The sequence below is a fragment of the Camarhynchus parvulus genome, chromosome 2, assembly GCF_901933205.1.
Source record: "Camarhynchus parvulus chromosome 2, STF_HiC, whole genome shotgun sequence".
NCBI classification, from domain to species: Eukaryota; Metazoa; Chordata; class Aves; order Passeriformes; family Thraupidae; genus Camarhynchus; species Camarhynchus parvulus.
In genome coordinates this window covers 610930-637788 of record NC_044572.1, presented here as the reverse complement: position 1 = coordinate 637788, position 26859 = coordinate 610930, and the positions used below count along the sequence as shown (strand labels likewise).

At 54.1% G+C, this 26859-nt stretch overlaps 1 protein-coding gene across 2 annotated transcripts in view; it reads left to right on the top strand.

Annotated features, from left to right (window-relative positions):
* The window catches only part of SMARCC1 (SWI/SNF related, matrix associated, actin dependent regulator of chromatin subfamily c member 1), a 65017-nt gene extending 42038 nt beyond the window's left edge, over positions 1 to 22979 (top strand). For both annotated transcript variants that reach the window (XM_030971481.1, XM_030971482.1), the window contains 7 exons: positions 3067 to 3122; positions 4380 to 4494; positions 5451 to 5605; positions 9357 to 9491; positions 13779 to 14037; positions 19317 to 19475; positions 21340 to 22979. In XM_030971481.1, coding sequence (XP_030827341.1) covers positions 3067 to 3122; positions 4380 to 4494; positions 5451 to 5605; positions 9357 to 9491; positions 13779 to 14037; positions 19317 to 19475; positions 21340 to 21422 — 962 coding nt within the window. In that variant the 3' untranslated portion in view covers positions 21423 to 22979. The remainder of the gene's footprint in view (positions 1 to 3066; positions 3123 to 4379; positions 4495 to 5450; positions 5606 to 9356; positions 9492 to 13778; positions 14038 to 19316; positions 19476 to 21339) is intronic.
* The last annotated feature ends 3880 nt before the right edge of the window (positions 22980 to 26859 follow it).

Here is a 26859-nt window from a genome sequence, read left to right as displayed (position 1 = left end):
CCATCTGCCTCTTCCTGACCTGAGAAATGTCCTTTCATTCAGGAACAGGGACAGGAGGAGAGGGAGCAGCCTCAGGATGTGCCAGGGTGGGCATCAGCAGGAATTCCTTCATGGAAAGGTGGTTCAGTATTGGCAGGGGCTGCCCAGGGAGGTTTGGAGTGCCCATCCCTGGAGGTGTCCCAGGGAGGGCTGGGGTGACACTGAGTGCTCAGGGCTGGGGACAAGGTGGGCATTGGCACAGGGTGGAGTCCATGGTCTCAGGGGTGAATTCCAGCTTTAATGATTTGGGATTCTGTGATCCCTGATTCCCACATCCTGCAAGGTGCAGTATCAACCCTGCTGAACAGAGTTCAGGAGCATCTTTGGTGCAGGGGAAAGGGATTTCAGGAGCTCTCTGCTTAAAGTCGAGGCTTCCCCTTTGTCCCTGGCTGATCAATTCCTCTGGGGTGTATTTTCATTAAGCTCATTAGATCCCATCTGAAAATCAGTGCAGTTGTGTTTGTGTCTGTGCCAGGGTCAGAGGCAATTCTGCCATGGCTGTGCAGGAGGTCAGGCGTGTTTGGGGCTTTGTGTCATCCTTTCATTTTGGAATTAGGGATTAAGTTTTACCAGACTCTACTGTTTTGAGGAATTCTTCACGGAGAGGGTGTTAAATTTATCAGAAGGGGCTGCCCAGGGAGGTGGTGGAGTGCAGAGGTGCCCCAGGATGTGGCATTCAGTGCTCTGGGCTGGGGACAAGGTGGGGATCAGGCACAGCTTGGCCTCCATGGTCCTGGAGGTCTTTTCCAGCCTTAATGACCCTGGGATCCTTTGAGCAGCCTGTGATTAGAGCCCAAACCTGCTTCCACCCAGGCAAACTCATTTCCCTAGACTGACAATGGATAATTGAAGCTGTTGTCCCTTGTCCCGTTGTGTCCCACCCTGGGACCTGGTGGCCCTGGGAGCTGCAGCCGCCACGCTGTCACTGCCTGTCAGGGCTCTGCAGCTGATGCAGGAACACACTTTTCAAAACCCATTGACCACAACCTGTGTGAAGCTGTCAGCCTCATTTCAACCTCACAAGGGCTGCTGCAGCCAGGCCAGAGGAGTGAGTTAAATCAGGGTGTTGGAATAACCTTGGTGTCACAGGTCCCTTCCTTCCCAGGTGGCCCTGGGCTTGGGAAGGAGCACCTGGGTTTGGGTGGTGTCCATCAATGTGTCCTGACACCCAGGAGGATCTGAGGGTACCTGGAGATGCTCTGTGTGCTTTTCCTTGAGAAAATCCTCCCTGAAGAGTGGCTGGGAAGCAGTTTGTCTTTCTGGGATGTCCTGTTTGTTTGGAGCTCCTACCTGACAGGGGGGGTCGGGCTCTGCTCCCAGGAACAGGGACAGGACGAGAGGGAACGGCCTCAGGCTGGGCCAGGGGAGGGACACCAGGAGGAATTTCTCCATGGAAAGGGGGCTCAGACCTTGGATCTGCCCAGGGAGCTTTGGAGTGCCCATCCCTGCAGGTGTCCCCGGAGTGACTGGATGTGGCACTCAGAGCTCTGGGCTGGGGACAGGGTGCACCTGATGGGCTGGAAGGGCTTTTCCAGCCTCAGGGATCCTGGGCTCCTGTGAATTTCTCCACAGCAGCAGCAGCATCAGTCCCTCAGCAGCTCCCATGGTCCATGGAGGGATCTCCTGGCCAGAGCAGCTGTGGCTGCCCCTGGATCCCTGAAGTGTCCAAGGCCAGGTTGGAGGGGCTTGGGGCACCCCAGGACAGTGGAAGGTGTCCCTACCATGGCAGGTGGCAATGGGATGATCTCAATGATCCTCCCCACCCAAAAATGTGAATTTAGGTATTTCTATGCAGTATTTTTTTGTTTGAGTTCCACCAACCTGGGCACACTCAGAATGTTCTGCACTTTGTCTCCCCTTTTTTGTCTTAAAGGATTGAATCCAGCTTTCTTTGTGAGCCCTTCCCTTTCCTGGAGGAATGACACTTTCCAGCCCAGTTTGGAACTCTGCTTCCAGGCTTGAAAGAGCTGTCTGACAAAATCTAATCGAGATTTTCCCTGTGACATTATTGGGTCACTAAATCCTAACTCTGAGATAAAACCTGTGAGGGAGAACGTCCCCAGTCTCCCTAAATTGAATTATGGTGGCAGATAGTTCAGATAAGGGGGTTTATCATCTTAAAATAGGCCAAGAGGAAAACTATTACCCTTCAGTCAGACATTTTAGTTGGTTTTTCTTATATATGGAAGGGACTTGTGTAAAAATTTCTCTACAGAGCTGTTGCTGTTCAAGAAGAACGTTTTGTACCTTGTTTTTCTCAGTGTAGCACACAGGAATTAGCAGGAAAATGAGGATTACTGAAAATGAACCCCCAGCACCAGCTGATGTCTTCAGAAGCTTAGAGATGGATCAGGGCTTGTCACCAGCAGTTCTGCATCACCCCAGTCCAGGATCTAAATAAGCTCCTTTAATGCCTCTAGATAAATTGTGAAATCCTTGGCCAGGACCATGAGCTTCCTCTTGTCTCTCCTTGCAGAGCTGTGGATAAATTAGGATTTCTTGAACTTCTAAACAATCCCACAAAATATTCTAGATTCTAGAACATTATCCAGGCACCTCCATGGTGTTTCCATGGCTGGTTGTTGTCCCCTGATCTCCAGAACCAGCTGTCATTACAGGGACATTTTAAATCAGCGTTTTATAAAGCAATCAATGATTTTCCAAGGGCTGTGTCCTGAACACAGGATGCACTCCCAGCTCTTCCAGCACTCCTGCTATGAGGTGCACCCATCCAGCACCTGGAACAGAGACTCCTTAATCTTCATCTTTATTACTCCTTCTTCTGTCCTCACTTGGTCTCATTTCAACACCAGCTGGGCTTTGTCTGCTCTGGTTTAGGGCTGGGGGGGATGGAAGTGCCCCAGGGCAGGGTTGGAGCAGCCTGGGCTGTGGCAGTTCAGTGCTGGCCCTTTGCTGGAGCCACTGGTGGAGAACAGCAGGTTTTGGTTAGCCAAAATAGAGAGGGACTGTGGGGAGTGGCTGTGGGGACAATCCTAAAACCCTAAACCCTCCCTGTTTGTTTCTCAGATGGAGCTGAGGAGGAGAAGATGGAAACAGAGGCCGAGGGGCAGCCAGCAGAGAAGGTGAGTGTGGGGCTGCTGGCAGGAGGCTCCTGGCACTTAAATCCTGAATGCAGGAGTTTTGGGGTGCCCGTGACACAGGTGCCAGCTGTGACAGTCTGTGCCCCCACAGGGGCCCTTCCCAGCCTCCACAGAGCTCCAGCTCAGTGCTGGAGTGTGGAGTGACAGCAGTGGGGCAGCGGGGGGGTTCTGGAAGGGAATGGGGACGGGGGATGCTGTGGGAGCTGGGACTGGAGCTGCACCAGGGGGGCACCCTCACCTGGGGGCTCTGGGCAAATGCCTGCCCCCAGGGCTCTCAGGGCACTCTCAGTTATTTCACTGCCCTTTCTGCCTGAGGGGCCTCCAGCTGAGCTGCTCTAGGAGAATCCTCCCCACAGGAATTCTGGGCTGGCCCTTGGGCGTGGATGTGTTTATGATGCTGGGGGTGACCCACCCTGCCCGTAAAGATCACTAATTATCGTTATCCTTCAGCCTGTTGATAATGACCACAAGAACACGTTTGTGGCTTTTTCATAAGCTGTGTCCACAGACAGGCACCTCAAACTGCAGTGGGTGTTTCAGACATGAGCTGGGATTAAACCAGGAATTCCAGGATTCCAGTTTAGTTACTGCTAAATTAATATTTAAATGATTACTATTTTATTTGCTTATGTATTAATATAATTATGTTTAATATGTATTTTAATAAAATGAACATTTTAATTATATATGTAAATTAAATTTAAAATTTTTGTTTATTTATTATTTAATTCCTGCTACATTCCTGACAAGTAGATGGAAGTGGCTTTTTCTGGAATCTGCAGCAACAGGAGATATTTCTTGTTGCCTCCTTCAGCAGATGAGGAGTTCAGACTAATTGGGGCTGATCAGTGCAGCCTTGGGGTTATTTCCCACTCTGTTTTCAGATAGTTCCTCTGCCTCCCTGATCAACAGGGACATTTGGGCAGAGAAAAGTGGGGAACACTCACTCTAGGCTTGGAAATCTGCATGTTCCCAGACATCCCATGATTCTGTGACCTTAGTTCAGGAGTTTTTGTGCCCACAGAGTAACCCAGCTTGGCCTGGGTCACTGTTCTTGGCCCAGTTTACATTTACTTTTATTCACATTTGGGTTTGTCTGTCACATTTGGCTCAGGCAGCAGCCACCCTTGAAAATGTAACCCTTCCAAGTGTGGTAAGGAATTCCTGGGAAGCCATGCCCAGAGTTAACAGTGAGTGCCTTGTCTCCCTGCCCCTGTCCCACCCTCCCATCTCCTCCAGGTGGAGAGCAAAGCCGAGAGTGAGCCTGAGGAGGGGGAGAAGGTTCCGGAAGGGGAGAGCGAGCGGAACGTGGACAAGGAGCCCGAGAGCGAGGGGGCTGCAGAGCCCAAGACAGGTGAGGAGAGCTGCCCCTGCTCAGCTCCTCCCCAGAGGGCTGGGAACGTTCCCAGAGCTGCTCTGTGCTCACAGAGGTGCCACTGAGCCTCCCTGCAGAGCTCGGGCACCAAATCCCTCCCTGAGCTCCCCAGCCCTGGGCATGGGGGAGGAGCTGCAGCCCCCAAATGCCTGTGGTCATAGAAATGGGGGGGTTTGCCCAGATTCCAGATCATTTGATCATTTGGGATGCAAAGAAGTGGAACTGCTGGAGGTGTTTAAGGCTGGACAGGGCTGGGAGCAGCCTGGGACAGCGGAAGGTGTTTCTGGTGGCACTGGATGGGTTTAAGGTCCCTTCCAACCCAACCATTCTGGGATTCTCTGCTCATTTTTCCTACTGGAAGTTAATATTTCAGCTGAGTTTCCCTGGGAAGTGATGCAGAGCCTGGATTTTGACAGGCTGAAGAGTAACAACATCTACATAAAACCTTATTCTTTTTGACATTTCCCCTGTGTCTCATAAAATCATGGAATGGTTTGGGTTGGAAGGGACCTTAAACCCACCCAGTGCCCCCCCTGCCATGGCAGGGACACCTCCCACCATCCCAGGCTGCTCCCAGCCCTGCCCAGCCTGGCCTGGGGCACTGCCAGGGATGGGAATGGATATATTGCTTTTTTCCTGCAATCCAGGATTCAGGATTTTAACACCGTGTAGAATAAGGAGTGCTTGGATTTGATGGAGTTGATGTGGAAATGATGAGGGGGAGCTGATGGCAGGTGCTGAACTGAGAGGATGGGAATGAAAAGCATCTAAAGTTGCCCCATTTGTTGGATCAGATCCTCTCAAACTGGGGTTCCCCTGTCAGCATTTGGATGGGGAGCAGTGCTGGAGCTGGGGATGAGTTAATTAGTGCCTGACTAATTAGTGTGGTGCCATGCTGGGAACACGTGTAACAGCCTGGGCTGGGTGTCTTGCAGAGGAAAAGGAGGCAGAGGAGAACAAGGAGAACGTTGATGGCAGCAAGGACAAAGAGGCTGAGGCTGGGAAGAAGAAAGTGGAGCACGAGATCTCGGAAGGAAACGTGGCCACAGCTGCAGCTGCTGCCTTGGCCTCTGCTGCCACCAAAGCCAAGGTTGGTGCTGTGCCAGCAGCCTGGGCCTGCCTGCCAGGGGCAGCAGAGTGCCCCTGGCTCCCAGAGCTGGGAGCTCACCCTGTGATCCCTGACACCTCACAGGAGCACCAGTGCTGCCTGCATCTCTCCTGCCTGAGCCCCTGGGGGAGATAATGAGCAGGGTTAATTAAGCAGCTCCTTGGTGATTATGAACGGGTTGAGCATCCCTAAGGAATAATCCCCACTGGGGGGTCCGGGTGGTGCTGGGGGGCACAAACCCTCTGATGGCCTCTCCTGCTGCCCCAGGGCTCCACTCCAACCCCTGGGCCCTGGCTGGGGCAGACACCGGGGGATGTTCACTCCTGGCACTGCAGCTTTCAGACACCTTAATGACCCTGTGTTGTGTTAAAAGCACGTTGGTGTGTCCTCTTAACTCCTGTTTGTGTGTGGTCTCTAACGAGCTGTGTTGAATCAGCTTTTCTTTACCCTGCAATTACTAATTGCACGTTGTCTTGCCTTTCCTTTTGCAGGAACCACACTGCTTTCATTGCTTTTAGAGTATCTTTCTCAAATCTGTTTTCTCTTTACAAATTCCTCTGGATTCAAGTTTTAATTTGGGTTTTTAAATCACTCTTGGATTCAGTATCACATTGCACCTGCTTTATAAAACCAAGAGCAAGGCTTGGATGATTATTCCTGATGGATTTTCTTGGATTGAATGAGGTGTTGTGTGTTCTATTAACTTTTCCACTCTGATCTTTGACTCTTTAACTTCAGACTTCTTCCCCAGCTGCATCCCCCAGGCTGGTGGGTGATGTCCTGTGCAGTCCCTCCTTCTGAACCCAGGAGATGGGGGATGTTTTAGTTCTTACCTTTCAAACCAGGCTGTAAAATCCCTCATGGCACACAGCTCCTTGTCCATTAAAATCCCAAACTGCAGCAAAGCTGAGGTTCAATATTTTGGTGAAGTGCAGAGCCCAGATTGGCTCTCAGTTCATCAGACTCACAGATATCCTCAGCCCAGTTGGACAAACCTGTATCTGTGTGAGGAGACATGAGGTTTAATCTGTGTTTTATGGAAGGCCACTTGCTCCAAGTGAAATGAGCTGCTGCTCCATTTTTCTGCAGATGAGGAGTTGGAGGGAGCAGGGGCCTGGCTGATGGCACTTTTCATTATGGCTGTAATAATGTTCTGCAAGAGCTTCAGCTTCCCATTGCAGGGAGTAATGTATTGTAATTAGGAGGTTGCACTTCAGAGTAGAATTCAGGTTCAGCAGGGATTTCTCTTCCCACTCCCTTAAAAAGCCAGACAATATTGGAGCTTTGGGTGATCTCTGTTTGAGGGAGTAATTCAACTCTTCATCATAAACTCTGGGCCTGGCCATGTGAAAAGCTGTTTTCCTTAGGATTTCATATCAGAGCAATGTTGCAGTTGGATTCTGAGTGACAATGGGGGTTAAAGACAAGGGATTGAAATGAGGGGTTTGTTTGGGATTTTTTCCCTTGTTATTGGTTTTTGTTTGTTTGTTTGTTTGTTTTTCTTTTGGGATCAGTGGCTTCCAGAAGTTGAGTTGTGCTGTTTGAGGAGTGGTGAATATGAATGTTCAGGGTGAGACTCTGCATTTCATACAGACCAACAACTGAGATGTGTTTGCACAGGTTCTGGTTTCTGAACAAACAGCATTAGAATTTAAGTACCTTCTGCTCACTTTCCTCTCAATGGACACCCAGTGTGAGCTGGGTTTTCCTTTCTGTGCAGAAGTATCCCTGATGGCTCCTGCTCTGCTCCAGCTGGGACTGAGCTGCAGAACTGCTGCTCTTGATCCATCTCTTCCCCTCCCCAGAGCTGTTCTGGTCCCAGTTTCACCTCCTGCCAAACACTGACCTTGTGACTTCCCCAAATCCCTGTTGGAGGTGCCTGGGACTGGAGAGATCATTCCTGGAAGCTGCTGATCCCAGAGGGGCTCCAGGAGAGCTGGAGAGGGACTGGGGACAAGGGATGGAGGGACAGGACACAGGGAATGGCTCCCAGTGCCAGAGGGCAGGGATGGATGGGAGATTGGGAATTGTTCCCTGTGAGGGTGAGGAGGCCCTAGAATAGAATCCCCAGAGCAGCTGTGGCTGCCCCTGCATCCCTGGCAGTGTCCAAGGCCAGGCTGGACACTTGGAGCAGCCTGGGACAGTGGAAGTGTCCCTGCCATGGCAGGGGTGGCACTGGGATGATCCTCAAGGTCCCTTCCAACCCAAACCATTCATGTATTCCATGGTGCTTTTTTACAGAATCATTTAGGTTGGAAAAGCCCTTTAGGATCACTTGCTCGTTTCTGACTCCAGGCTGGTGCAGTGATGGGTTTATCAGGCATTTCAGATTACCACTGAATTTGTGCTCCTGATTTTCCTCAGCTGCTGCTGTAGGGATTTGTCCTTTGCCCATGGAATGCCCTGGGTAGTGCCAGGCTGAGCCTCTTTCAGTCTGTCTAGGAAAAACTTCAGGGCTAATTTCCTTTCCAAGGTGTATTTGGAGACCTGTTCTTTACCTAATCACGTGCTTTGTTCAGGTGTCCATCCCATTTCATTATTAAAATTGCACATGTGAAACAGAGTGTAATGTTTGGTAGAGGACTGTGTATCCCCAGGTGATTCCCTCACTCTGAATTTTCGTACAAACAAGTTTATTTCACTGAACAGTGTTATTTAACATGAAATTTCCTGTTCTGTCAGCTTTGTTTCATTATTTTGTGTGCAGCACTTTGGTCAGTTTTGGAACAGCTGCTGGAATTTCTCAGGGATGTGGTATTGGATGAGCTTGGGGTCACTGTGGTTCTCTCAGCCCTGATTTGAAATTCACTTCAGAGAGTCAGGAGTGCCTTTGCCCACATTTACTGAGCCCTCCCTCACTGCTGCTGGGTCAGGGAGGTGACCATTGTCAATGGCACGGTGTCCCATGGGTTTGAGAAGTTCAGATTCTGCTCAGGGTTCCAGGGAGGTTTCTAATGCTGCTTTCCCCCAGCTCTGTGTTTGTCCCAGTTTGCGCCCAGCTCCCTCAGCAGGGGTCTGTTTGCTCTTCTCCTTGTTCCCTGCTCCCCCCAGCCCTCACCTTTCCCTGGGACAGCCAGCCCTGGGACCTGTCCTGTGACACACCTGGGAGCACAGAGCCCCCCACGCTGCACTCAGGGGCTTCTCCTGCTGAGCTCAGGTTTTAACAGAAGCAGGGAGAGGCATCATGAGCACCCTTGTCGCACTCTGAGGGTGTGAAACACTTCCATGGCTGCCTCATGGATCAGATATAGATGCACAGATCTCTGGTGTTATTTATGTGTGGATATAAATGGCACCAAGCTAATCCTTATAAAAATCAATTTGCCTTCTGCTTGAGAAAATCTATTTTAATGGCAAAGACATGGCAGTGCCATCCCCCTGGTTTGGGGTCATTCTGGGTCACAGCCTCCTGTGTGTGTCCTGCTGGGAGCTTTTTGGGTGACCCTCAGCTGCCTCCCTGACAAACCCCTTCCTTCTCCCTCATTTGCATTCCCACTGGAAGGGCTCCCTGTGCCCAGTGCTGGATTGCTCTGAGCATCCTCCACACCTCCTGTATGAAACCTTCACACCTGTTTATTTGATTAAACCTTAATCATCTTCCAGGGGCCTCTGGTTCCCAGCATAAGATGTAGAATTCCCAGTTTCCTGCCAGCAGCGGAGCAGGGTGGCTGAAGGTGGCTGATCCCCTTCCTGTGCCCAGTGTCACACAGCACCCTCTGTGTTTCATCCCCAGCACCTGGCAGCTGTGGAGGAGAGGAAGATCAAGTCCCTGGTGGCCCTTCTGGTGGAGACTCAGATGAAGAAGCTGGAGATAAAACTTCGCCACTTTGAGGAGCTGGAAACCATCATGGACCGGGAGAAAGAGGCAGTAAGTGCAATTGGGGATCAGATCTCTCCCTGCAAATTCTGTGTGCCAGCACCTGGAAAAACAGCAGCTCCTCTCCTCTCCTTTGTGTCCCTCTCCTTCAGCTGGACCCCACAATTCCCTCCCACAGTGGCATTTGAGCCCTGGCCTGCTCCATCCAGTGTTTCTCTGGTCCACAAGCAGCACACTGGGGTATCTGGCTTTGCTTCCTCGTCCTTGCACTGAGCAGGAATGTGGAATTGAGCTTCATGTGGCCCTTTCACATGGATTGTGTCTGACCTCAGAACAGCTCTGCCCTGCCAAGAGTGAAAGGGGTGAACCCCTCCCTTCCCTGGGGGAGGGAGCCAGCCCTGTGTGCCTTTCCCCTGACCCACGGGGTTCCAAGGACACAGTTCAGGGTTTTGGGGGCACTCAGCAGCTCCTGGGAAAGCCCTGGAAGTGGGATGTGCTGGTGGAAGGGGAATGCTCAGAATGCCAGCCTCACTTTGTGCTGATGAGGATGGATTTGCCTGAGCTGGGAAGGCAGCAGCAGCTTCAGGAGAGGGGAAGGGAGTGAAGTCAGGACATGGAGAGGAGCTGTCTGGGCCTGGATTACTCAGGAATTACCAGCAGTTGTGTCATGTGCAGTGCTAGAGGCTTTGGAGAAGTGTTTCCTCTGCAGCTGCTTGAAAGATTACTCAAAATCTCATTTTTTATCAAAATCTCATTTGTATCAGTTTTTAATTTCTTTTTTCTGTAACTGACTCATTGTTGTGGGTAGACAGTTCCTGTGGATGGGTTGAAGATTCAAACTGGGTTATGTTGATTCATAATTGCAGGGATTTCTGCATTTGCCCTTCTGTGTGAATTTAATGGAACTGCAGCCCCATTTGGCATTCATGGAAAGGGCGCCAGGTCCAACTCCTGCTCCTCATAGCACCCAAAACTGAGCCAGGTGACCAAGAGCATCCTGCAGGCATTCCCTGAGCCCTGCCAGGCCTGATGCCATGGCCACATCCATGGAGAACCTTTTCCAATCCAGAGTTCCCCTGATCACACTGATGGAGTCTGACAAGATGTAGACTTCTCTTGGAGCAGGATGTCAGCAGGAATTTCTGGTTTGCTCCACATCCTCCTGTGTTTCATTCAGTCTGTGTTTGAGTGGCAGCTCAGGAAATGGACCCAGCTCTTTTGGAAAGGTTCCCTGCAGATTCTTTCTTTGGGGGATATATTCCATTAGTGACAGGGAGGGTTTTTTTTCCTCCCTTTTGAGGCATATGACATTTCCCTTTTTAAAAATGTGCATACAGATTTTCCCCTTGGCTTCCTGGTGGTTAAATTCGCTCTTTTCACCTGTCATTGTGGATATTTAGTGGAATAATTAAAGCAGCAAAGCCTCCTTGCTGCCACTGCACCCTGGGCCTGTCATTCCTGCTGCCCTGGCTTTCCTGGCAGGGAGGGAGCAGGGCTGTGAGTGCTGACAGGAGTCAGTGCTGCGGCCTGCAGGGTGTTACATCTCAGGCAAAACACATTTATTTTATTTGTGTTGGAGCTGAGCAGTGTCAGCAGTGCCACTGCTGAGTGTGGGAAACCAGGGGCTGCTGGTGGAGCTTGGCCCACCCAGAATTACTAATGGCACCTGAAGCTTTGCTGGTTCTGTTCAGGGAGGAATTCCTGAATTCCCTGGGCTGGAAAATCCCTCCCAGCCCATGGAGTCCAACTTGTGCCCAGTGCACACCTTGAACCCAGCCCAGAGCACTGAGTGCCATCTCCAGGAGTTCCTGGGACACCTCCAGGGATGGGCAGCCCCTTCCAAAGCCTGAGCACCCTTTCCATGGGGAAATTCCCCCTGAAAAGAAGCTCTGTGTTGGAGATGAGACTGTGGCACTAATTTGTTGTGTGAGTGGACATTAAGGGCTTGTGGTTGCCCCTCCTGGTGCAGCACAGAAAGGGATGTTGGATATTGGCATTGTCAGCTGTGACACCCAGAACCACCTCCCTGAATTGCAGCTGGTTTCCTCTGCGGGCTTTTGTGGAGAGGCTCTGCAGGAGAGGGTCCAGCAGGGGCCACAGAGATGTTCAGGGCTCTGGGGCATCTCTGATGAGCAGGGACTGCAGGAGCTGGGCCTGCTCAGCCTGGAGGAGGGAAGGCTCCCAGGGGATCCCATCAATGCACACAAATCTCTCAAACTGGGTGCCAGGAGAAGGTGCCAGGCTCTGCTCAGTGACAGCACAAGGGGCAGTGGCACAAACCAAACCACAACAGTTCCAGCCCAGCAGCAGGAACAGCCTCTGTCCATGCAGGGGCAGAGCCCTGCAACAGCTGCCCAGGGGGGCTGGAGTCTCCTCTCTGGAGACATCCCAGACGCACCTGGGCACAGCCCAGGGGACCCTGCCCTGCCAGGGGCTGCCCTGGTGACATCCACACCCTCCCAGCCCAGGCACTCGGGGTTCTGGGCACAGCTGACCTCGGTGAAGGCTCTCAGCCTTGCTGCTGCCCCATTCCTGCAGGAGTGTGTGAGGTGGGAGAGCAGCTGCAGGTCCCTGATGGAGTTCCCACTGGAAATGTGTTATTTAAAGAAGTTGTTTTAGTGCCAGTCTGGGGGAATAGCTGGGGGCTGTGTCTGAGGTGGGGCAGAGCCTGCTGCAGAGCCAGGGCTTGGGTCTGCACTAGAGCCCAAGCTGGAGCTTGGCTCAGCTTTAGCCCCAGCTCACGTTATAACTTGTCTTTCTGTGCCTTTTTTTTACTCTAACTGCCTTTCCTCATCCCAAGCACAGGGATTGTGTAGAAGGGAAGTTTTCCCTGCTTTTCCTCCTCCAATGTGAATTTTCAGGCACTGGCTGCTGTTTGGGCATCCTTGTAAAGACTCTTAAACTGTGACAGTATGGGGTGCCACGAAGAGAGCAAAGCAGGGCCACAAAAGGGTCTCAAAGGAACAAAAAAGCGTTGCCTGAGCCTTTGTTTGGGGTCATTTGCAGGAATTCCTCTCCCAGCTGTCTGCCACCTCGGGAATGTTTCCCCACACACCCCATTTCCCCGGTGGGGTGGATTTATCGGGTGCTTCCCTCAGCAGATGAGAGCAGAAAGGAGCCAGGGCAGCGTGAATGATGCCATTGTGGCCGGGAGCAGCTCCCCCGGCCGGCTCATGTTTAATTCATGAGCTCGGCCCAGCTGGGGCCGCTCAAAGGCGCCTCTGTGAGCTGCCTTCCCCTGCCCTGCCTGCCTCGTCAGCAGCCAGCCTGCCAGCGCCGCTACCGAGGCAGCTTTGGGATTTTTGGAGAACTCCTGCTAGGTGAGAGTCTCCTTGGCAACCTGCTTTTCAGCTGAGCTGTGGAGCCTACCTGAAAGCGCTGCTTCAGTGTTTGTACACGAGTCACGCAGCCCCGGGTCTGGCTGGCCACGGGTATAACGATATATTATTGTATATATTAATGTAATCACGTGGGAAAGGGTCAGTATTCCTGAAATAAGTCAAACATCACTTCCTTCACCAGGGCCCCGACCCATCATAGAGATGCCCAGTGGTAGGAAATGCTTTCTGTGGGTTTTTTTGTCTTTCCATGGAATCTCAGGCTGGTTTGGGTTGGAAGGATCTTCTGGATCATCCGGTTCCACCCAGGGCAGGGGCACCTTCCCTAGGCCGGGTTGCTCAGGTCTCACTCTCTATGTGACTTCATAATTAATCAAAGCAGCCTATTTGATGTTCATTGGCCTAAATGACATGAGTTTTTTACATAAAGCTCTTAATGGTGCAAATCTGTGTCTGGCTGCTGTGACATCCAATTCCTGCACTCAGAGGGTGGAGAAGGATCCTGCCTGTGATCCCTGAGCTCCTGCAGCTGCACACACCTTCTGCCTCAGGCTTCCCTAGAAAATCCCCTGAGGTTCCTGCTCTCCCTCATCCCAACGTGCAGAAGATGGAGAGGAAAACCCCCAGTTTCTTGCAGAGCTGTGCCAGGGCTGAGTTCTCAGTGCAGAGCTCAGTGAGTAATGAGCTGTGCTGCTCAGAGCTTTTAGGACAGAACGAGGTGAGTTCATGTGTCCCAGCTAGAAAAAGCTCCAGAGCCTTTCCCAGAACCTGCTGCAAACATCCACAGGACAGCAGTTCCTTTGGGTTTGGTGGGGTTGGGATGAGAGGCTTCTTCCAACCCAACCCAACCCACTGATGGGCAGGGGATGTTTGAAATGCATCATTGCTAACTCAGCTCTGCCCTCTGTCCTGGCACAGCTGGAGCAGCAGAGGCAGCAGCACAGCTGGAAATGGACCATTGCTAACTCATTATTGACCTCTGCCCTCTGTCCTGGCACAGCTGGAGCAGCAGAGGCAGCAGCTGCTGACCGAGAGGCAGAACTTCCACATGGAGCAGCTCAAGTACGCCGAGTTGAGGGCTCGCCAGCAAATGGAGCAGCAGCACAGCCAGAACCCCCAGCAGCCCCACCAGCACCCCAGCGGGCCTGGCATCACCCCCCTGGGGGCACCAGCACACCCAGGGCTGCTGCCCCACCAGCAGCCCCCACCCTACCCCATGATGCACCACCAGATGCCACCTCCTCACCCACCTCAGCCAGGTAAGAGCTGGGAGCAGGGAATTGCTGCCCTGAGCCTGAGGAGTGAGCCCAGAGGGAGGGGGGCTGCCCAGAGGCCCCTGGGTGCTCTGGGTTACTGGTTTATAGTGTCAGACACACTGTCACACACAGTTTGCTGCAAAGGTGAGCCCTGCACGTTCTGCAGCTTCATTGTGGAGCTCCCACCCCTGTTCCAGGTGTGGGGAGGAGGTGTCTTATGGAGGGGGGACCCCAAAAGTCAGGAGTGGGGGAGTGGCAGGGCAGTGGGCACCAGCAGCAGAAATTCCTTCCAGCCGCAAGAAAACACTTTTCTCCTTCAGGGGCTCATCAGCCCCAGAGCAATTGTCCAGCAGGGCTGGGAGTTCCCTGCCTGGGACAGTCAAGCGCTAAAGGAAAGTGAAATATGAAGCTGCCCCAAGCACTTCCAGATGTTTTTTGGTTATTTGTATTTCCTTAGAGTTGTTTTATCATGGGTGATCTGAGCAGATGGACCTTGAAAATCACCCAGTGCCACCCCTGCCATGGCAGGGACACCTTCACTGTCCCAGGCTGCTCCAAGCCCCTCCAGCCTGGCCTTGGGCACTGCCAGGGATGGGGAGGAGAAACCCCCAAACCCCTGAGAGTGATCCAGGGGCACCATGGAGCAGCTGGGCTGGGAATACCTGCCAGGTTTCACTGCAGACCTCACCTTGGTGCGCAGTGGTGGTTCCTGACAGGTTTCTGAGCTCAGCAGCCGCTGAAGGGATGGTGGGAAGCAAAGGGAGGAAAGGATTGGAGAGGGAAGAGAGGAGGATAAATCCCTGCTCAGGGGCAGAAGCAGTGAAGTCAAGCTGTTACCTGAAAGTTAAAAGTGAGGCTTTTCCCGGAAGTCTGGATTTTAGCTCAGGTGTGAGTCTGGATGTGGTGGTGGAGAACTTCTCCAGTGCTGGACCCATCTGGAGAACATCTCCAGCCAAGGGTCACCCACTTCTCCTTGGCATGGCCGTGTCTGGCTCTGCTGCACCATAGAATTCATTTTCCCTGAGCTTATTTTGTTCTCCCCTTTGCCCTGGAATGAAAACTTTTAGAACAGGAAAACAAAGTTGGGTTCCAGTTTCACTGTGAAAAGCTGCCCCTTGTCCTTGCAATAGGAAATCAAATTCAGAGTTTCTTCCCATGGTACCATGTTGGGCACTGCATTGATTTCTCTTCAAGCTCTGGGCTGGTGATCAATGGGATGAGAACTGGTTCTGGTGATACCCATGGTGTGGAATGGGAGAAACTTCTGGAAATCCTTGGAGGAAGAGATAGCTGGGAATTAGTAGCTGTCATTGTTAACTCTTCCTTCAGGTGGGATTTTCAGCTGGTAAATAATTTCTGACCTAAGGCAGAAATGGAATGAGGAGGGCAGGATACACTTCCCACCACAGCTGGATGAGCAACTTTAATAACCTTTTCCCTGATCGATTTTACCTCCTTTTCTGTCAATGGTTGAAATACTCATAAAAAGGACCTTGTCAGGAATTTTGGGCTTGGGGTTTTTCAGCTGCTGAGCATTTTATTATTTGTGGGTTTAAATTGAGTTACTGGATGCTATTTGCTTCCTTATTGGACTGGTGATAATTCCAGGGAGTTTTTTGGGTATAGAAAAGGATTTTGAGTTCACTTCCTTTAGGTAAATATTCCCTGTCAGCTGTCAGTGCTTCCCATTTCTCCATCAGATGTGCAGAGCTTGCTGGGGAGGTGCAGAGAGCAGTGGGATGAAAGGAGATTCCAGTCAGGGGGTGGTGAAAGGGGCTGGAGCTGATCCATGGCCTTGTAAGCAGGGTGTAATTTGGGATTGGAGCTGTCAGGGTGGTTGGTGACACAGCAACACTGACACCACCTTGGGCTCCCTCTGCTGCAGTTGGGCTGCTTGGGGCTGGAGAGTGAACAGAAGCAGTAAATACCTGACACATTACAGAATTCCTGGCCTCAAGCAGTCAGTCAGGGTGACCCCAGGACAGCAGCTCCTCTGGAGGGACCAGCACTGCCCTGCCCTCCTCTCCTGAGGGCTGACATCTCCCTGGGGTGTTGGGTGCAGGATCCTTTCCTCGGGATGTTGGGTACAGGATCCTTTCCTTGGGATGTTGGGTGCAGGATCCTTTCCTTGGGATGTTGGGTGCAGGATCCTTTCTTTGGGATGTTGGGTGCAGGATCCTTTCTTTGGGATGTTGGGTGCAGGATCCTTTCTTTGGGATGTTGGGTGCAGGATCCTTTCTTTGGGATGTTGGGTGCAGGATCCTTTCCTTGGGATGTTGGGTGCAGGATCCTTCCCTCGGGAGGGGGACAGCAGCAGCTCCCCAGAGATGCTCCAGTGTCTCCTACGTGCCTCCAGGGAGGCTGGGAATGGTGCCCAGGGCATGATGCCCCTGGGAATGGTGCCCAGGGAATGGTGCCCCAGAGGGGCTGGGAATGGTGCCCAGGGAATGGTGCCCCTGGGAATGGTGCCCCAGAGGGGCTGGGAATGGTGCCCAGGGAATGGTGCCCCAGAGGGGTGGGGAATGGTGCCCTGGGAATGGTGCCCAGGGAATGGTGCCCCTGGGAATGGTGCCCCAGAGGGGCTGGGAATGGTGCCCTGGGAATGGTGCCCCAAGCAGGGCTGGCTCTGGAGGGAGGGGCAGGAACAGAAATTCTGGTGCCAGTGAAGTGGAAACTCTGCCTCTCCTTCCCCAGACACGAGGCTCAGTGAGTTGTTGTGGTTAATTATTCACACTGCATGCCTGGGGAGGGGGGAGGGAAGGGTGGATTTGCTGTTGGAATATCCCTGCCCATGGCAGGGGTGGGATGGGATCAGCTTTAGGGTCCTTTCCAACCCCCGCCATTCCAGGATTGCCAGAGCCTGTGGAAGCTGTTCCCAGTGGGAAGGAGCACACCTTGGGATGCCAGCAGGCATTCCCTGGAGCTGCTCTCTGCCTCTCCCGTGTCAGGGCTGGGAAGCAGCTCCTCAGCAGCAGCAGGGCAGGGTGTCAGCCAGGCTCATCCCAGAGCTGCTCCATGCCCTGCCAAGGCCATGCTGCACGGAGCCCTGGCTGTGTCCACAGGCTGGGCAGGGAGAGGTGCTGCAGGATTTGGATCTGCTCCAAGCCTCATGCATCAAAACAAAACCCCTCTGGCTGCTTATCAGCCCAGTGCTCCTCAAGTGCTGATTTAATAGAGGGAGAGGCTTTTTAATGGAGATAAATACCTTGGAGAGCCTCTGAAGGCAGCTCCTGCCCGTTTCCCTGGGCTGTGGAGCTGCACTGGCAGCAGGGGAAGGTGAACGTGCCCTGCCCCTCTGTGTGAGGGGTTTCCAGTCAGTTAAATCTCGTTGTGTTGAACCTTTGGGCTGGATCTCTTCCTGCAGCTGCTGCTCCTCAGCTCTCCCCCCTATGTAGGTCACACTTGCACATTTTCTGCTTGAGCCGCTGTCTTGGAGCGCTTTCTCTTGGAAAAAACGGAGAACATCTCTGTGGGAGCAGGGCTGTGCTTGTGCTGTGGTGGCAGCAGTGGTTTCCCCTGGTTAATCCCACTCAGGATGGGGCCAGTGCCTGGCTGCTCTCACTTGGGTGTTTTGGAGCTGGGATGGGATGGGCTTGTTCCTCTGCCAGCTCCTTCAGCTAATTTTGAGAGAAGTGTTGCATTCTGTGTCAGGAAGGGAAAACATGGGTGGCCAGAGCCCCACACAGAGGAGCTTCTCAGCTTCTGCACAACTTCAGCTTCAGCTGCTTGGTTTTAAACCTCCAAGGTTTAACAGGGAAAAAAGCTCAGGACACTCCATGGCCCAGGGAGGAGGGAGCTTCCCAGTGAGCATTGCTGGGACATTTGGGGTTGATTTGGGTTGGAAGAGACCTTAAGGATCATCCAGTGCCACCCCTGCCATGGCAGGGACACTTCCCACTGTCCCAGGCTGCTCCAAGCCCTGGACACTGCCAGGGATGGGGCACACTTTGCATTTGTGAAGAAAAGACACTTTATGAAGTAGATTTAGTTTCTGTGCAGTGGTGGTTTTAGCTCAGCTGGGGCTGATTTGCATATAAAACATCCTTGAATCTTCACGTCCCTGTGGGTTTGGCAGCCTTTCCCTGAAGGAATTGTTGCCCAGTGCTGGAGTTTCACTGAAGCCACTCGGTGTGTAGTAAAGTCTGATTCAGCTTCAGGTGTTTCAGAAGAGGCATTTTAATATTAATGACTTCATTAGTGAGAGAGGATCTCGTAGGCCTGTGGTGTTCAGGGATGGCCAAATTATTGAGGCTCCTGTCAGGTGGCAGCTCCCAGGCTGGGAATTTCTCAGTTCCCACCTTTCCTGGGCCTCTCAAACACAGCTGTATTGTTCCAGTTTTTATATTTTTATTCCCTTTATTTTGCCAGTGAATGACACCCCTTGTAGCTGTGAATATCTCCTGCTGCAAAGCCTCTGAGTCTTTGGGAGCTTGGAACTGGATGATTTTCCCAATATCCCATTCCTCTGGCAGTGAGAAGCCATTCCCTGGGTCCTGTCCCATGTCCCAAGTCCCTCTCCAGCTCTCCTGGAGCCCCTTTGGCTCTCAGCTCCTTCCCCCTTTGCCTGGGGTTAGGGGGAAGGAGCTGCTCCCATCCCTGTCTCATTAAAATACTGTCCCTCCATGCAAGTGGGATGAAGGAAATGGAATTGGATTGTGCCAAACCATCCCTCAAGTGAGGTTTTAAAGCATGGGAAACCTGTTCCTTGCCTGGAACAGGGAGGTCTCCCACAGAGCTGGTTTGTGAGGAGGGGCCTTGAATCCTCCCTCCCAGCAAAGCAGGGAATCGTGGTAGGGATTCCTGTGCAGCCCAGTTCTAACTGTATGATTTCAGTTCTCCCACCAAATTTATCCATGAGGAGGCTTCATGGCTGCTCCTTTCCATCAGGCTCTTCCTCTGATGCCTTGTTACTGCATTTGCTTCCCACTACCTGGATTCTGGGGATGCCCTTCCTGCCTGCAGTGCCAGCACTGGCTTTGCCTGTGCTGTCTCCCACTTCTCCCTTGTGGAGAGCTTCCAGGTGCCCCTGGCCCTGCCTGGGGGTGTGCTGGGGTCTGAAGGCATTTCCTGGGGTGTGCTGGGGGTCAGAATGCATTTCCTGGGGGTCAGAATGCATTTCCTGGGGGTGTGCTGGGGGGTGAGAAGGGAATTCCCCCTTGGGTAGGCTGGGGGTGTCTCCAGGCCTGGTGTCTCCTGCTGAAGCCCTGTTCCCAGGGGTGTGGAGCACCGCCAGCGCTGCTGCCTGTGCCTGCCCGGCCTCAGGCGTCTGTCCCTCCCTGCAGGCCAGCTGCCCGGCTCCCTGCTGCCGGGCCAGCCCCTGCCGGGCCGGATGATCCCTGCCAGCATCCACGGCGGCGGCGGGGCGGCCCCGCCCGGGATGGCCCCGATGGCCGGGAACCTGCTGGGGCCGCGAGTGCCGCTGGCTGCCCCCAACGGAATGTGTAAGTGCAGCCTGACAGGGGTGGGATGGGATAGATAATCCTGGGCTCCCCTGCCCTGCAAACCCCCCAGCTGCCCCCAACGGAATGTGTAAGTGCAGCCTGACAGGGGTGGGATGGCATGGCATGGATAATCCTGGGCTCCCCTGCCCTGCAAACCCCCCAGCTGCCCCCAATGGAATGTGTAAGTGCAGCCTGACAGGGGTAATCCTGATAATCCTGGGCTCCCCTGCCCTGCAAACACCCTGGTTCCTGTGGGAATAGTGGGATCTGAGCACACTGGGATGGTCCTGGGCTCCCCTGCCCTACAAACCCCTGTTTCCTGGGAATAGCAGGATCTGAGCATGCTGCCAGCCCCAGAGTGCTGCCAGGGATGTGCTGGAAGCTTTAAGTGCTCCTCAGCCCTCTGGGCATCCCAACACATCCCATTGTCATTTATTTTATTTATAACAGCCCTTATTTTATTTATAACCATACAGAGGCTTGGTGGTGATGATCAAAAGCCTCTCCTGACTTTAGTGGAGGGTCAGGAATTAACTGTAATTTCTAAATAGCTGAGGTCAGAGAAGGATCCAGTTCAATAATTCCATACTGAAAACTTGGCACCCTGGAACTGGACCATGGAAATCATGATTAGGAAGAAGGAGAGGATAAACCATGTAAAGAACATTCCCAGTATAAAATCAGTACCTCCAAAAATGAAGTTGATTTATGGCAGCCAAAAAAGCAGCTGGATCAGGAGCCATGGTGTGGGAGTTGCTTGAATGAGAGTGAGAGTGTGGCCAAGCCCAGAAGGCAGCAGACAAGCTGGCACAGGGAGGAGTGACTGAGGAATTCTCCATCAGGAATTCCTCAATAAATTTGCCATTATTAATTGCAGCCTGGCCCAGCTGCTGCTCAGCAATCGTCACCCCAAAATGCTCAGTGTGGTTCTCACCAGACGAGCAGGAATTGCCATCACTTGTAGCGCCTCTCCCAAAAAATAATTGGGAAAAGCCCTTTAGATTCTGGCTTGAGCAGCAGGAGCTGCTGTGAGCTGTGGCTCAGGGGCGTTCCCAGCCCCAGCAGGAGAGCTCTGTGCTATTTCTGCTTGGGCACTGCTCCTGTTCTCTGCTCCCCAGCCTTACTTTTCCCTCCTTTTCCCCGAGCCTTTACCGCTGGGAATGTCTTGTGTCAGGTTGTATTCCTGTTTGCTCTCTTCCCTTCCCTTCATTTCTCCTTTTTTCCTCCCCTACTAAACAAGTCAGTCATGTTCCATTAGCATCTCCTCTGTGGGCACGGGGCTGGCCCTTTGTACCCTCCTTCCTCCCCTCCTCTCTGCATCCGTGGATTGCTCTGCTTTAACCTACATCCATCCTTCAGAGGGAGGAGCAGCCTCTGTTGCTACCAAACCCATTGTTCCATCTGTTTTAAACAGAGAAGAGCTGTAATTTGGGCTCGACACAGAGCTGGCAGGTGAGAGGTGCCAATTCCAGCTCTGCAAGTTGCTTGGCATGGGTTTGCCAGCTGCTGAGCTGCATCCCCAGCATCTTGTCCATAAAAATACGGGAGTTTTTTGCTCTTTCACCAAGTCCATGCGGTGCTGGGTGGTGGAAGAGCAAACTGAAGGTGCAGCAGAGCTTCAGGAGCCATTCCTGGGTCCTGGCTGCAAGAATTGCCCTTGGACAGACTGTCTGTCCCATGGCCTGGGGACACGCGGGCGTTGTGTCCTTTCTCTGTGTCCAGCCCCTCCTGCTGTCCCCCACTGTCCCTCACTGTCCCCGCTATGTCCCTTCTCTGTGTCCAGCCCCTCCTGCAGTTCTCCTGCTGTCCCTCCCTGTCCCGTTGTGTCCCCCCCTGTCCCTGACTGTCCGGTTGTGTCCCGCAGACCCCGGCCCGGCGCAGCCCCCGCCCCCCGCGGAAGGAGTGACCCCCCCCCCGGCCGGGGCCCCGGCCGCCGCCGCTCCCTAAGGCAGCCCCGGAGGAGGAGGAGGAGGAGGAGGAGGAGGAGGAGGAGGAGCTTCCTCAGCAGCGGAGTGGTGACCAACAGAGAATTCCTCAGTTCCCTTCTGTTCCTGGGGAGGTGTCCCCTCCCCTCCCGGCCGTGGGCACGGTTGGTGGCACGGTTGGTGTCCCCTGTCCCCCTGCAGCCCCCAGAGCTCGGTGTCCCCAGGGAAGGCTGCAGGTGGGGCTGCCAGGAGTTGCCTCCACGTTGCTGCTGGGAAGTCCTTTGCCCCTTGGCCTGCTCGCCTTGCAGAGCTCCACGCTGGTTTCCTTCCTCTTGGTGCTTTGGGCTTCTCCTGCAGGGTGGAGCAGTCCGGGTTGTAGGGCAGGAGCTGAGCTTTAGGACGTGCCCACCCCGGGGGATTGGGTGTTCTGGGGTCTCTGGGCACAGCAGAGCACCGAGAGGAGAGGCCAAACCAGAGCTTGGGGCAGAGCAGGAGAGGCACAGCCCAGCAGCTGTGCCTGCAGGGATTCCTGGTGGCTGCAGCCACAGCTGCCTCTAACTTATTACAGGAAATATTGACCCATGGCAGTGAAACCAGGAGTGAATCAATCGGAATAAAACCACTCGATGGTAGGAGTTCTCTTGCTCCAGTTTTTACCTTTCCTTTGCCTTTGGAGGTGGTAGTTGGACCTTCCCTGAGTAGTTTGGTGCAGTAGCCAACTGAGGAATAACCCCCCCATTTTTAGTCCCTTTTTGGAGCATATACTTTGTACTTTTTAAAATGGAGAAAACAAACAAAAAAAAAAAATTAAAGTAGGTAGCGAAGAAGTGCTAGAATTTGGGATTGGGCTGGGATGGCTGGGATGGGAATGGCAGAACTACCTCTGGACGGCCAGGGCAGCAGCTGGGACAGCTCCTGTCACCCCAGGGCAGCTGCAGGGGTGGGGAGGGGAGCAGCTGCAGCACGCAGGTCTGGGAGCACTGCAGAGCTGCTGCTGCACAGCTCCAGGCTGCCAAAACCTGGGGAAAAGTCCTGCAAAAAGTCCTTTTCTGCTCATGCTTCAGGTTCTCTGCCCTCTCCTGGCCCAGGAGCGTTTGGGGTTTCCCTGCTGAGGGGTCTGGACGCTGCTCCTTGACTTCAGGGGTGGCTTTTGTCCAGGTTGGGCTGGAGAGAGGCTCCCAAAACCTCTGGAACCTCCAGAACCGCTTCCAGCATTTAAAAATTCAGGCTTTGCCAGGTCTTCCAGCACAGGGGCCTTCCCATTCCCCGTCCCAAGGCTTCCTTCCCCTCCAGGCTCTTTGGGGTGAGCGTGGGATTTCTGGTGCAGCCCTTAGTCCAGTTTAGAGTAACCTCAGGTTGTTTTTAGCGTGAGCAGTTCCCAGGGTCCAGGTGGAGACTATTTTTTACTGTCCTAGTGCTGATCCTGCCGAGGACCTGGGTCCTGGACTCTGTTTTGTTTCTGTATAAATAATCCCTGTGCCCACTTTTTCACCTGATCTCTGTATAGGGCCGGTTTGATTCCTGCAGCAGCCACCCAATTTTGTGAAATAAAAGCAAAAAAAAGCGGTTTTTGTACAAAGCCTGTGGAGTTTGTGAAGTCTCCTTTGCCTCTGTGCGTGGGAAGAGCTGGGAATTGTTGCTGTGTGGGATTTGGGCTGTTTTGGGGCTGGGTGTGAACTCCAGAGGAGCAGACACAAACCCTGAGCTTGGGGGAGGCACAGGGAAGCACAGACCCTTCCCACCCTGGGAGTGTGCTGGGGGACAGAGCTCAGGGAGGGGCTGCAGCAGAGCAGCCCCACAGCATCCCTGCTCTTGGGGTCCTGCTTCCCACTTGGGTCACGCTGGAAGGGCGGCTCTGCTGTGCCAGGCTGGGCACCTGTCCCACTGCTGTCCCCCCAGCTGCTCTGCCAGGTTCAGTCCTGCTGCCTCTCCTGCCCTTGCCTGTGATCCCCCCGGGCCCCTCAGGCTGCAGCAGGGCTTGTGGTGCTGATGAAGCTGAAACCAGAACCCAGTCTGGATGATATTCCAGCCATTCCCCTGCCATGCCCAGTGAGAACCTCTGCCTCAGACGTGGCACCTCTTCCATTCCGGCATCCTGTAATGCCCACAGTCCTGAATTCCCTGCGAGGGAAAAGCCCAGGGATAGAGCTGTGTCCCTGGGTTCAGGGCATGCCCTGAAAGGCACATTCCCAGCTGGGAATTCTCCTCGGGCAGGCTGGGGGGTCTCCAGGGCTGGGGTCTCCTCATCATCCTCTTGAGGGCTCCTTGGAGCTGCTCCTGCTGGGGACAGGAAGAAAAGGGAAGGAGCTCTTGGATCTTTGCATTCCAGCAAGGCCTGTCCCAGCAATGGTCATTTCTCCTCCTCATCCTGAAGATCATTTTCCTGAAGGATGCACAGAAACTGGTAAATCATAAATGTCAGGTTTGGAAGTTTTCTTTTTACAGACTTCAGATCTTCACGATTGGCGCAGCTGCCCAGGCCGGGCTGGGCAGGGCTGGAGTGAGGAGAGAAGGATGGATGGGCTTTGGGATCCATTGGATGGGCTTTGGGATCCATTGGATGGGCTTTGGGATCCCATGGATGAGCTTTGGGGTCCCATGGGTGGGCTTTGGGATCCATTGGATGGGCTTTGGGATCCCATGGATGAGCTTGGGATGGGCTTTGGGATCCCATGGATGAGCTTTGGGGTCCCATGGATGAGCTTTGGGATCCCATGGGTGGGCTTTGGATCCCATGGGTGGGCTTTGGATCCCATGGATGGGCTTTGGATCCCATGGGTGGGCTTTGGGATCCATTGGATGGGCTTTGGATCCCATGGGTGGGCTTTGGGATCCATTGGATGGGCTTTGGATCCCATGGGTGGGCTTTGGATCCCATGGGTGGGCTTTGGGATCCATTGGATGGGCTTTGGGATCCATTGGATGGGCTTTGGATCCCATGGGTGGGTTTTGGGGTCCAGTTTGGGGATGCTGGTGGCCAAGGGAGTGGTCAGAGACCCCCCATGCCCTGGGCTGATCCCCAGTGGGGGCAGCAGGAAATGGGAATTCTGCCCCTCTGCAGAGCTGCCCCAGCCCTGAGCCAGCAGCACAGGGAGCTGGAGCTGCTGCAGGGCTGGAGCCAGCCTGGGAGAGCTGGGAATGTTCCCCTGGAGAGGAGAAGCTCCAGGGAGAGCTCAGAGCCCCTGGCAGGGCCTGGAGGGGCTCCAGGAGAGCTGGAGAGGGACTGGGGACAAGGCATGGAGGGACAGGACACAGGGAATGGCTCCCAGTGCCAGAGGGCAGGGATGGCTGGGAGATTGGGAATTGGGAATTCCTGGCTGGGATGGAATTCCCAGAGCAGCTGTGGCTGCCCCTGGATCCCTGGCAGTGCCCAAGGCCAGGCTGGAGCAGCCTGGGACAGTGGGAGGTGTCCCTGCCATGGCAGGGGTGGCACTGGGTGCGCTCTGAGGTCCCTCCAACCCCAGCCAAACCATCCTGGAGTTTTGGATCCCCACAGCTGGGCTGGGCACAGGGTGGGGGCCGGGGCTGCTGCTGGAGCAGGGAGTGGGATTTGGGGCTGAATTTATGGCTGTTCTCAGTTTCCTGGTGCAGGTAGAGCAGCTAGGACAGGGCTCTGAGCTGGCTGTCTGCTCCAGAACCTCTGTTGGGGTCACTTCAGTCCCAGGTGTCCTTAGGACAAAGGGAATTACCTGCTCAGGGTGAGCTCTGCTGCCTGCTCCAGAACATTCCCTGTCCCTCCTGCCCGTGCAGCTGGGAGGGGTTTGCATCTTCATCCCGTAATCGGATCCTGTGGGGAGGGGACAGGTGATCCGGGATTGTTCTTGCACCACTGAGGAGCAGGAGCAGGCCCGGGCACAGCCTCTGTCCATCCCCAAACCTCCCCCGTCCTGCCCCGGATACCAACTCCCCCCCAGCTGCCTGAGAAGCTGCATTTTGTCCTTTTCTGGCCGATTTAAAGCCCAAAATGCACCTTGGGGCTCGTGGAGAGTTTGAGGTGGCTGAGTGCACGCTGTCCCCTCGCTGCTGTTTCATCCCTGTGCCTTTGTCACGGGAAACCTCCACGGGAAGGACGTGGAGGGCTGGGAGCTCCTTCTCTCAGCCCGCAGTGCAGGGCTGACCCCAGGGCCCACCCTGGATAATCCCCCAGATCCCAGCAGGAGGAGATGTGCCCCAGGCAGGGCTGGTGGTGGCTCTGGGTGACCTGCCAAGGGCTGGGCCGTGCCAGGGCCGTGCCAGGGCCGTGCCAGGACCATCACTGCCCATTCCAGTAACACTGTCCCCCTTTGTCTGCACCAGCTCCTGCCCTGCTGCCTGTGCTGGGAATTTCCCCTGCCCCAGGGACCCCAGGGTGCTGCTGGGACCACAGCACAGGGAGCCCTCCAGCAGCCCTTGGCTGTCACCTGGACAAACTGAGGGCTGGTCATTGGGATTTTTTCCCCCCAAATCTCTCATTTTCTGTCTTTTTAAGTTGCAGCCTGATAAAAACAACCTGGTGTCCATCAGAGCCAGCAGCCCTCCAGGTTTGTTCCCAGAATTCCAGCCTTGGGATGGAGCTGGTGGTCCCCCTGTGCCAGGAGCAAGGATGCCCAGCCAGCTCCGTGTCACTGAGCCCACAGAGAGCTGGAGCCACCTCCAGGCACAGCATCAGCCCTGAGGGACCTGAGGGACATCTCCTCGCTGGGCTCTGCTCCAGCTGCCGCTGGGGAGCCTCCGACCCCCAGGATCCACTCCCTGGAATTCCCGTGCTCCTTCCCAGTGATGCTGTGATGTCCTGGGCGCTGCCCCGGGGGATGCTCCGGGTGCACTCGGTGCCCTGCAGGCCTGCCTCTCTCTGCTGCTCGGTTTTGGGCTCCCTCCTGCGCAGGTTAAAGAGCCGAGGGAGGGACGAGCTCTGTTCACCGCTCCGGGCTTAGCCCTGCCCTCCTGACCCTGAAAGAGCCGCCCTGCCTCAGCCGCGTTAATGAGAGCGAAGCCTTGGAGGTGCAAACCTCTCTGAAGGGCCTTTGGTGCCCTCTTGGCAAAATCGCAAGAACTAAAGCGGCTCCTCCAGGCCGGAGGAGGAAGGTGTGGGAGCGGAGCTGGCACTCAGAGTGCCTGGTCCTGCTCGGGGACAGCTTCATTTGTCACCTTGCACACTGCAGCTGCACAGACACAGCAGGTGCTGGGCACAGCTGGCACGGGGGATGTGGCCTCGGAGGCAGGGCTGCATCCCTGGGATGTACAGCTCCATCCTGGGGTGTACAGCTCCATCCTGGGATGTACAGCTCCATCCTGGGATGTACAGCTCCATCCTGGGGTGTACAGCTCCATCCCTGGGATGTACAGCTCCATCCTGGGGGATGTACAGCTCCATCCTGGGATGTAAGCTCCATCCTGGGATGTACAGCTCCATCCTGGGGTGTACAGCTCCATCCTGGTTACAGGGGTGTACAGCTCCATCCCTGGATGTGGGTGGGATG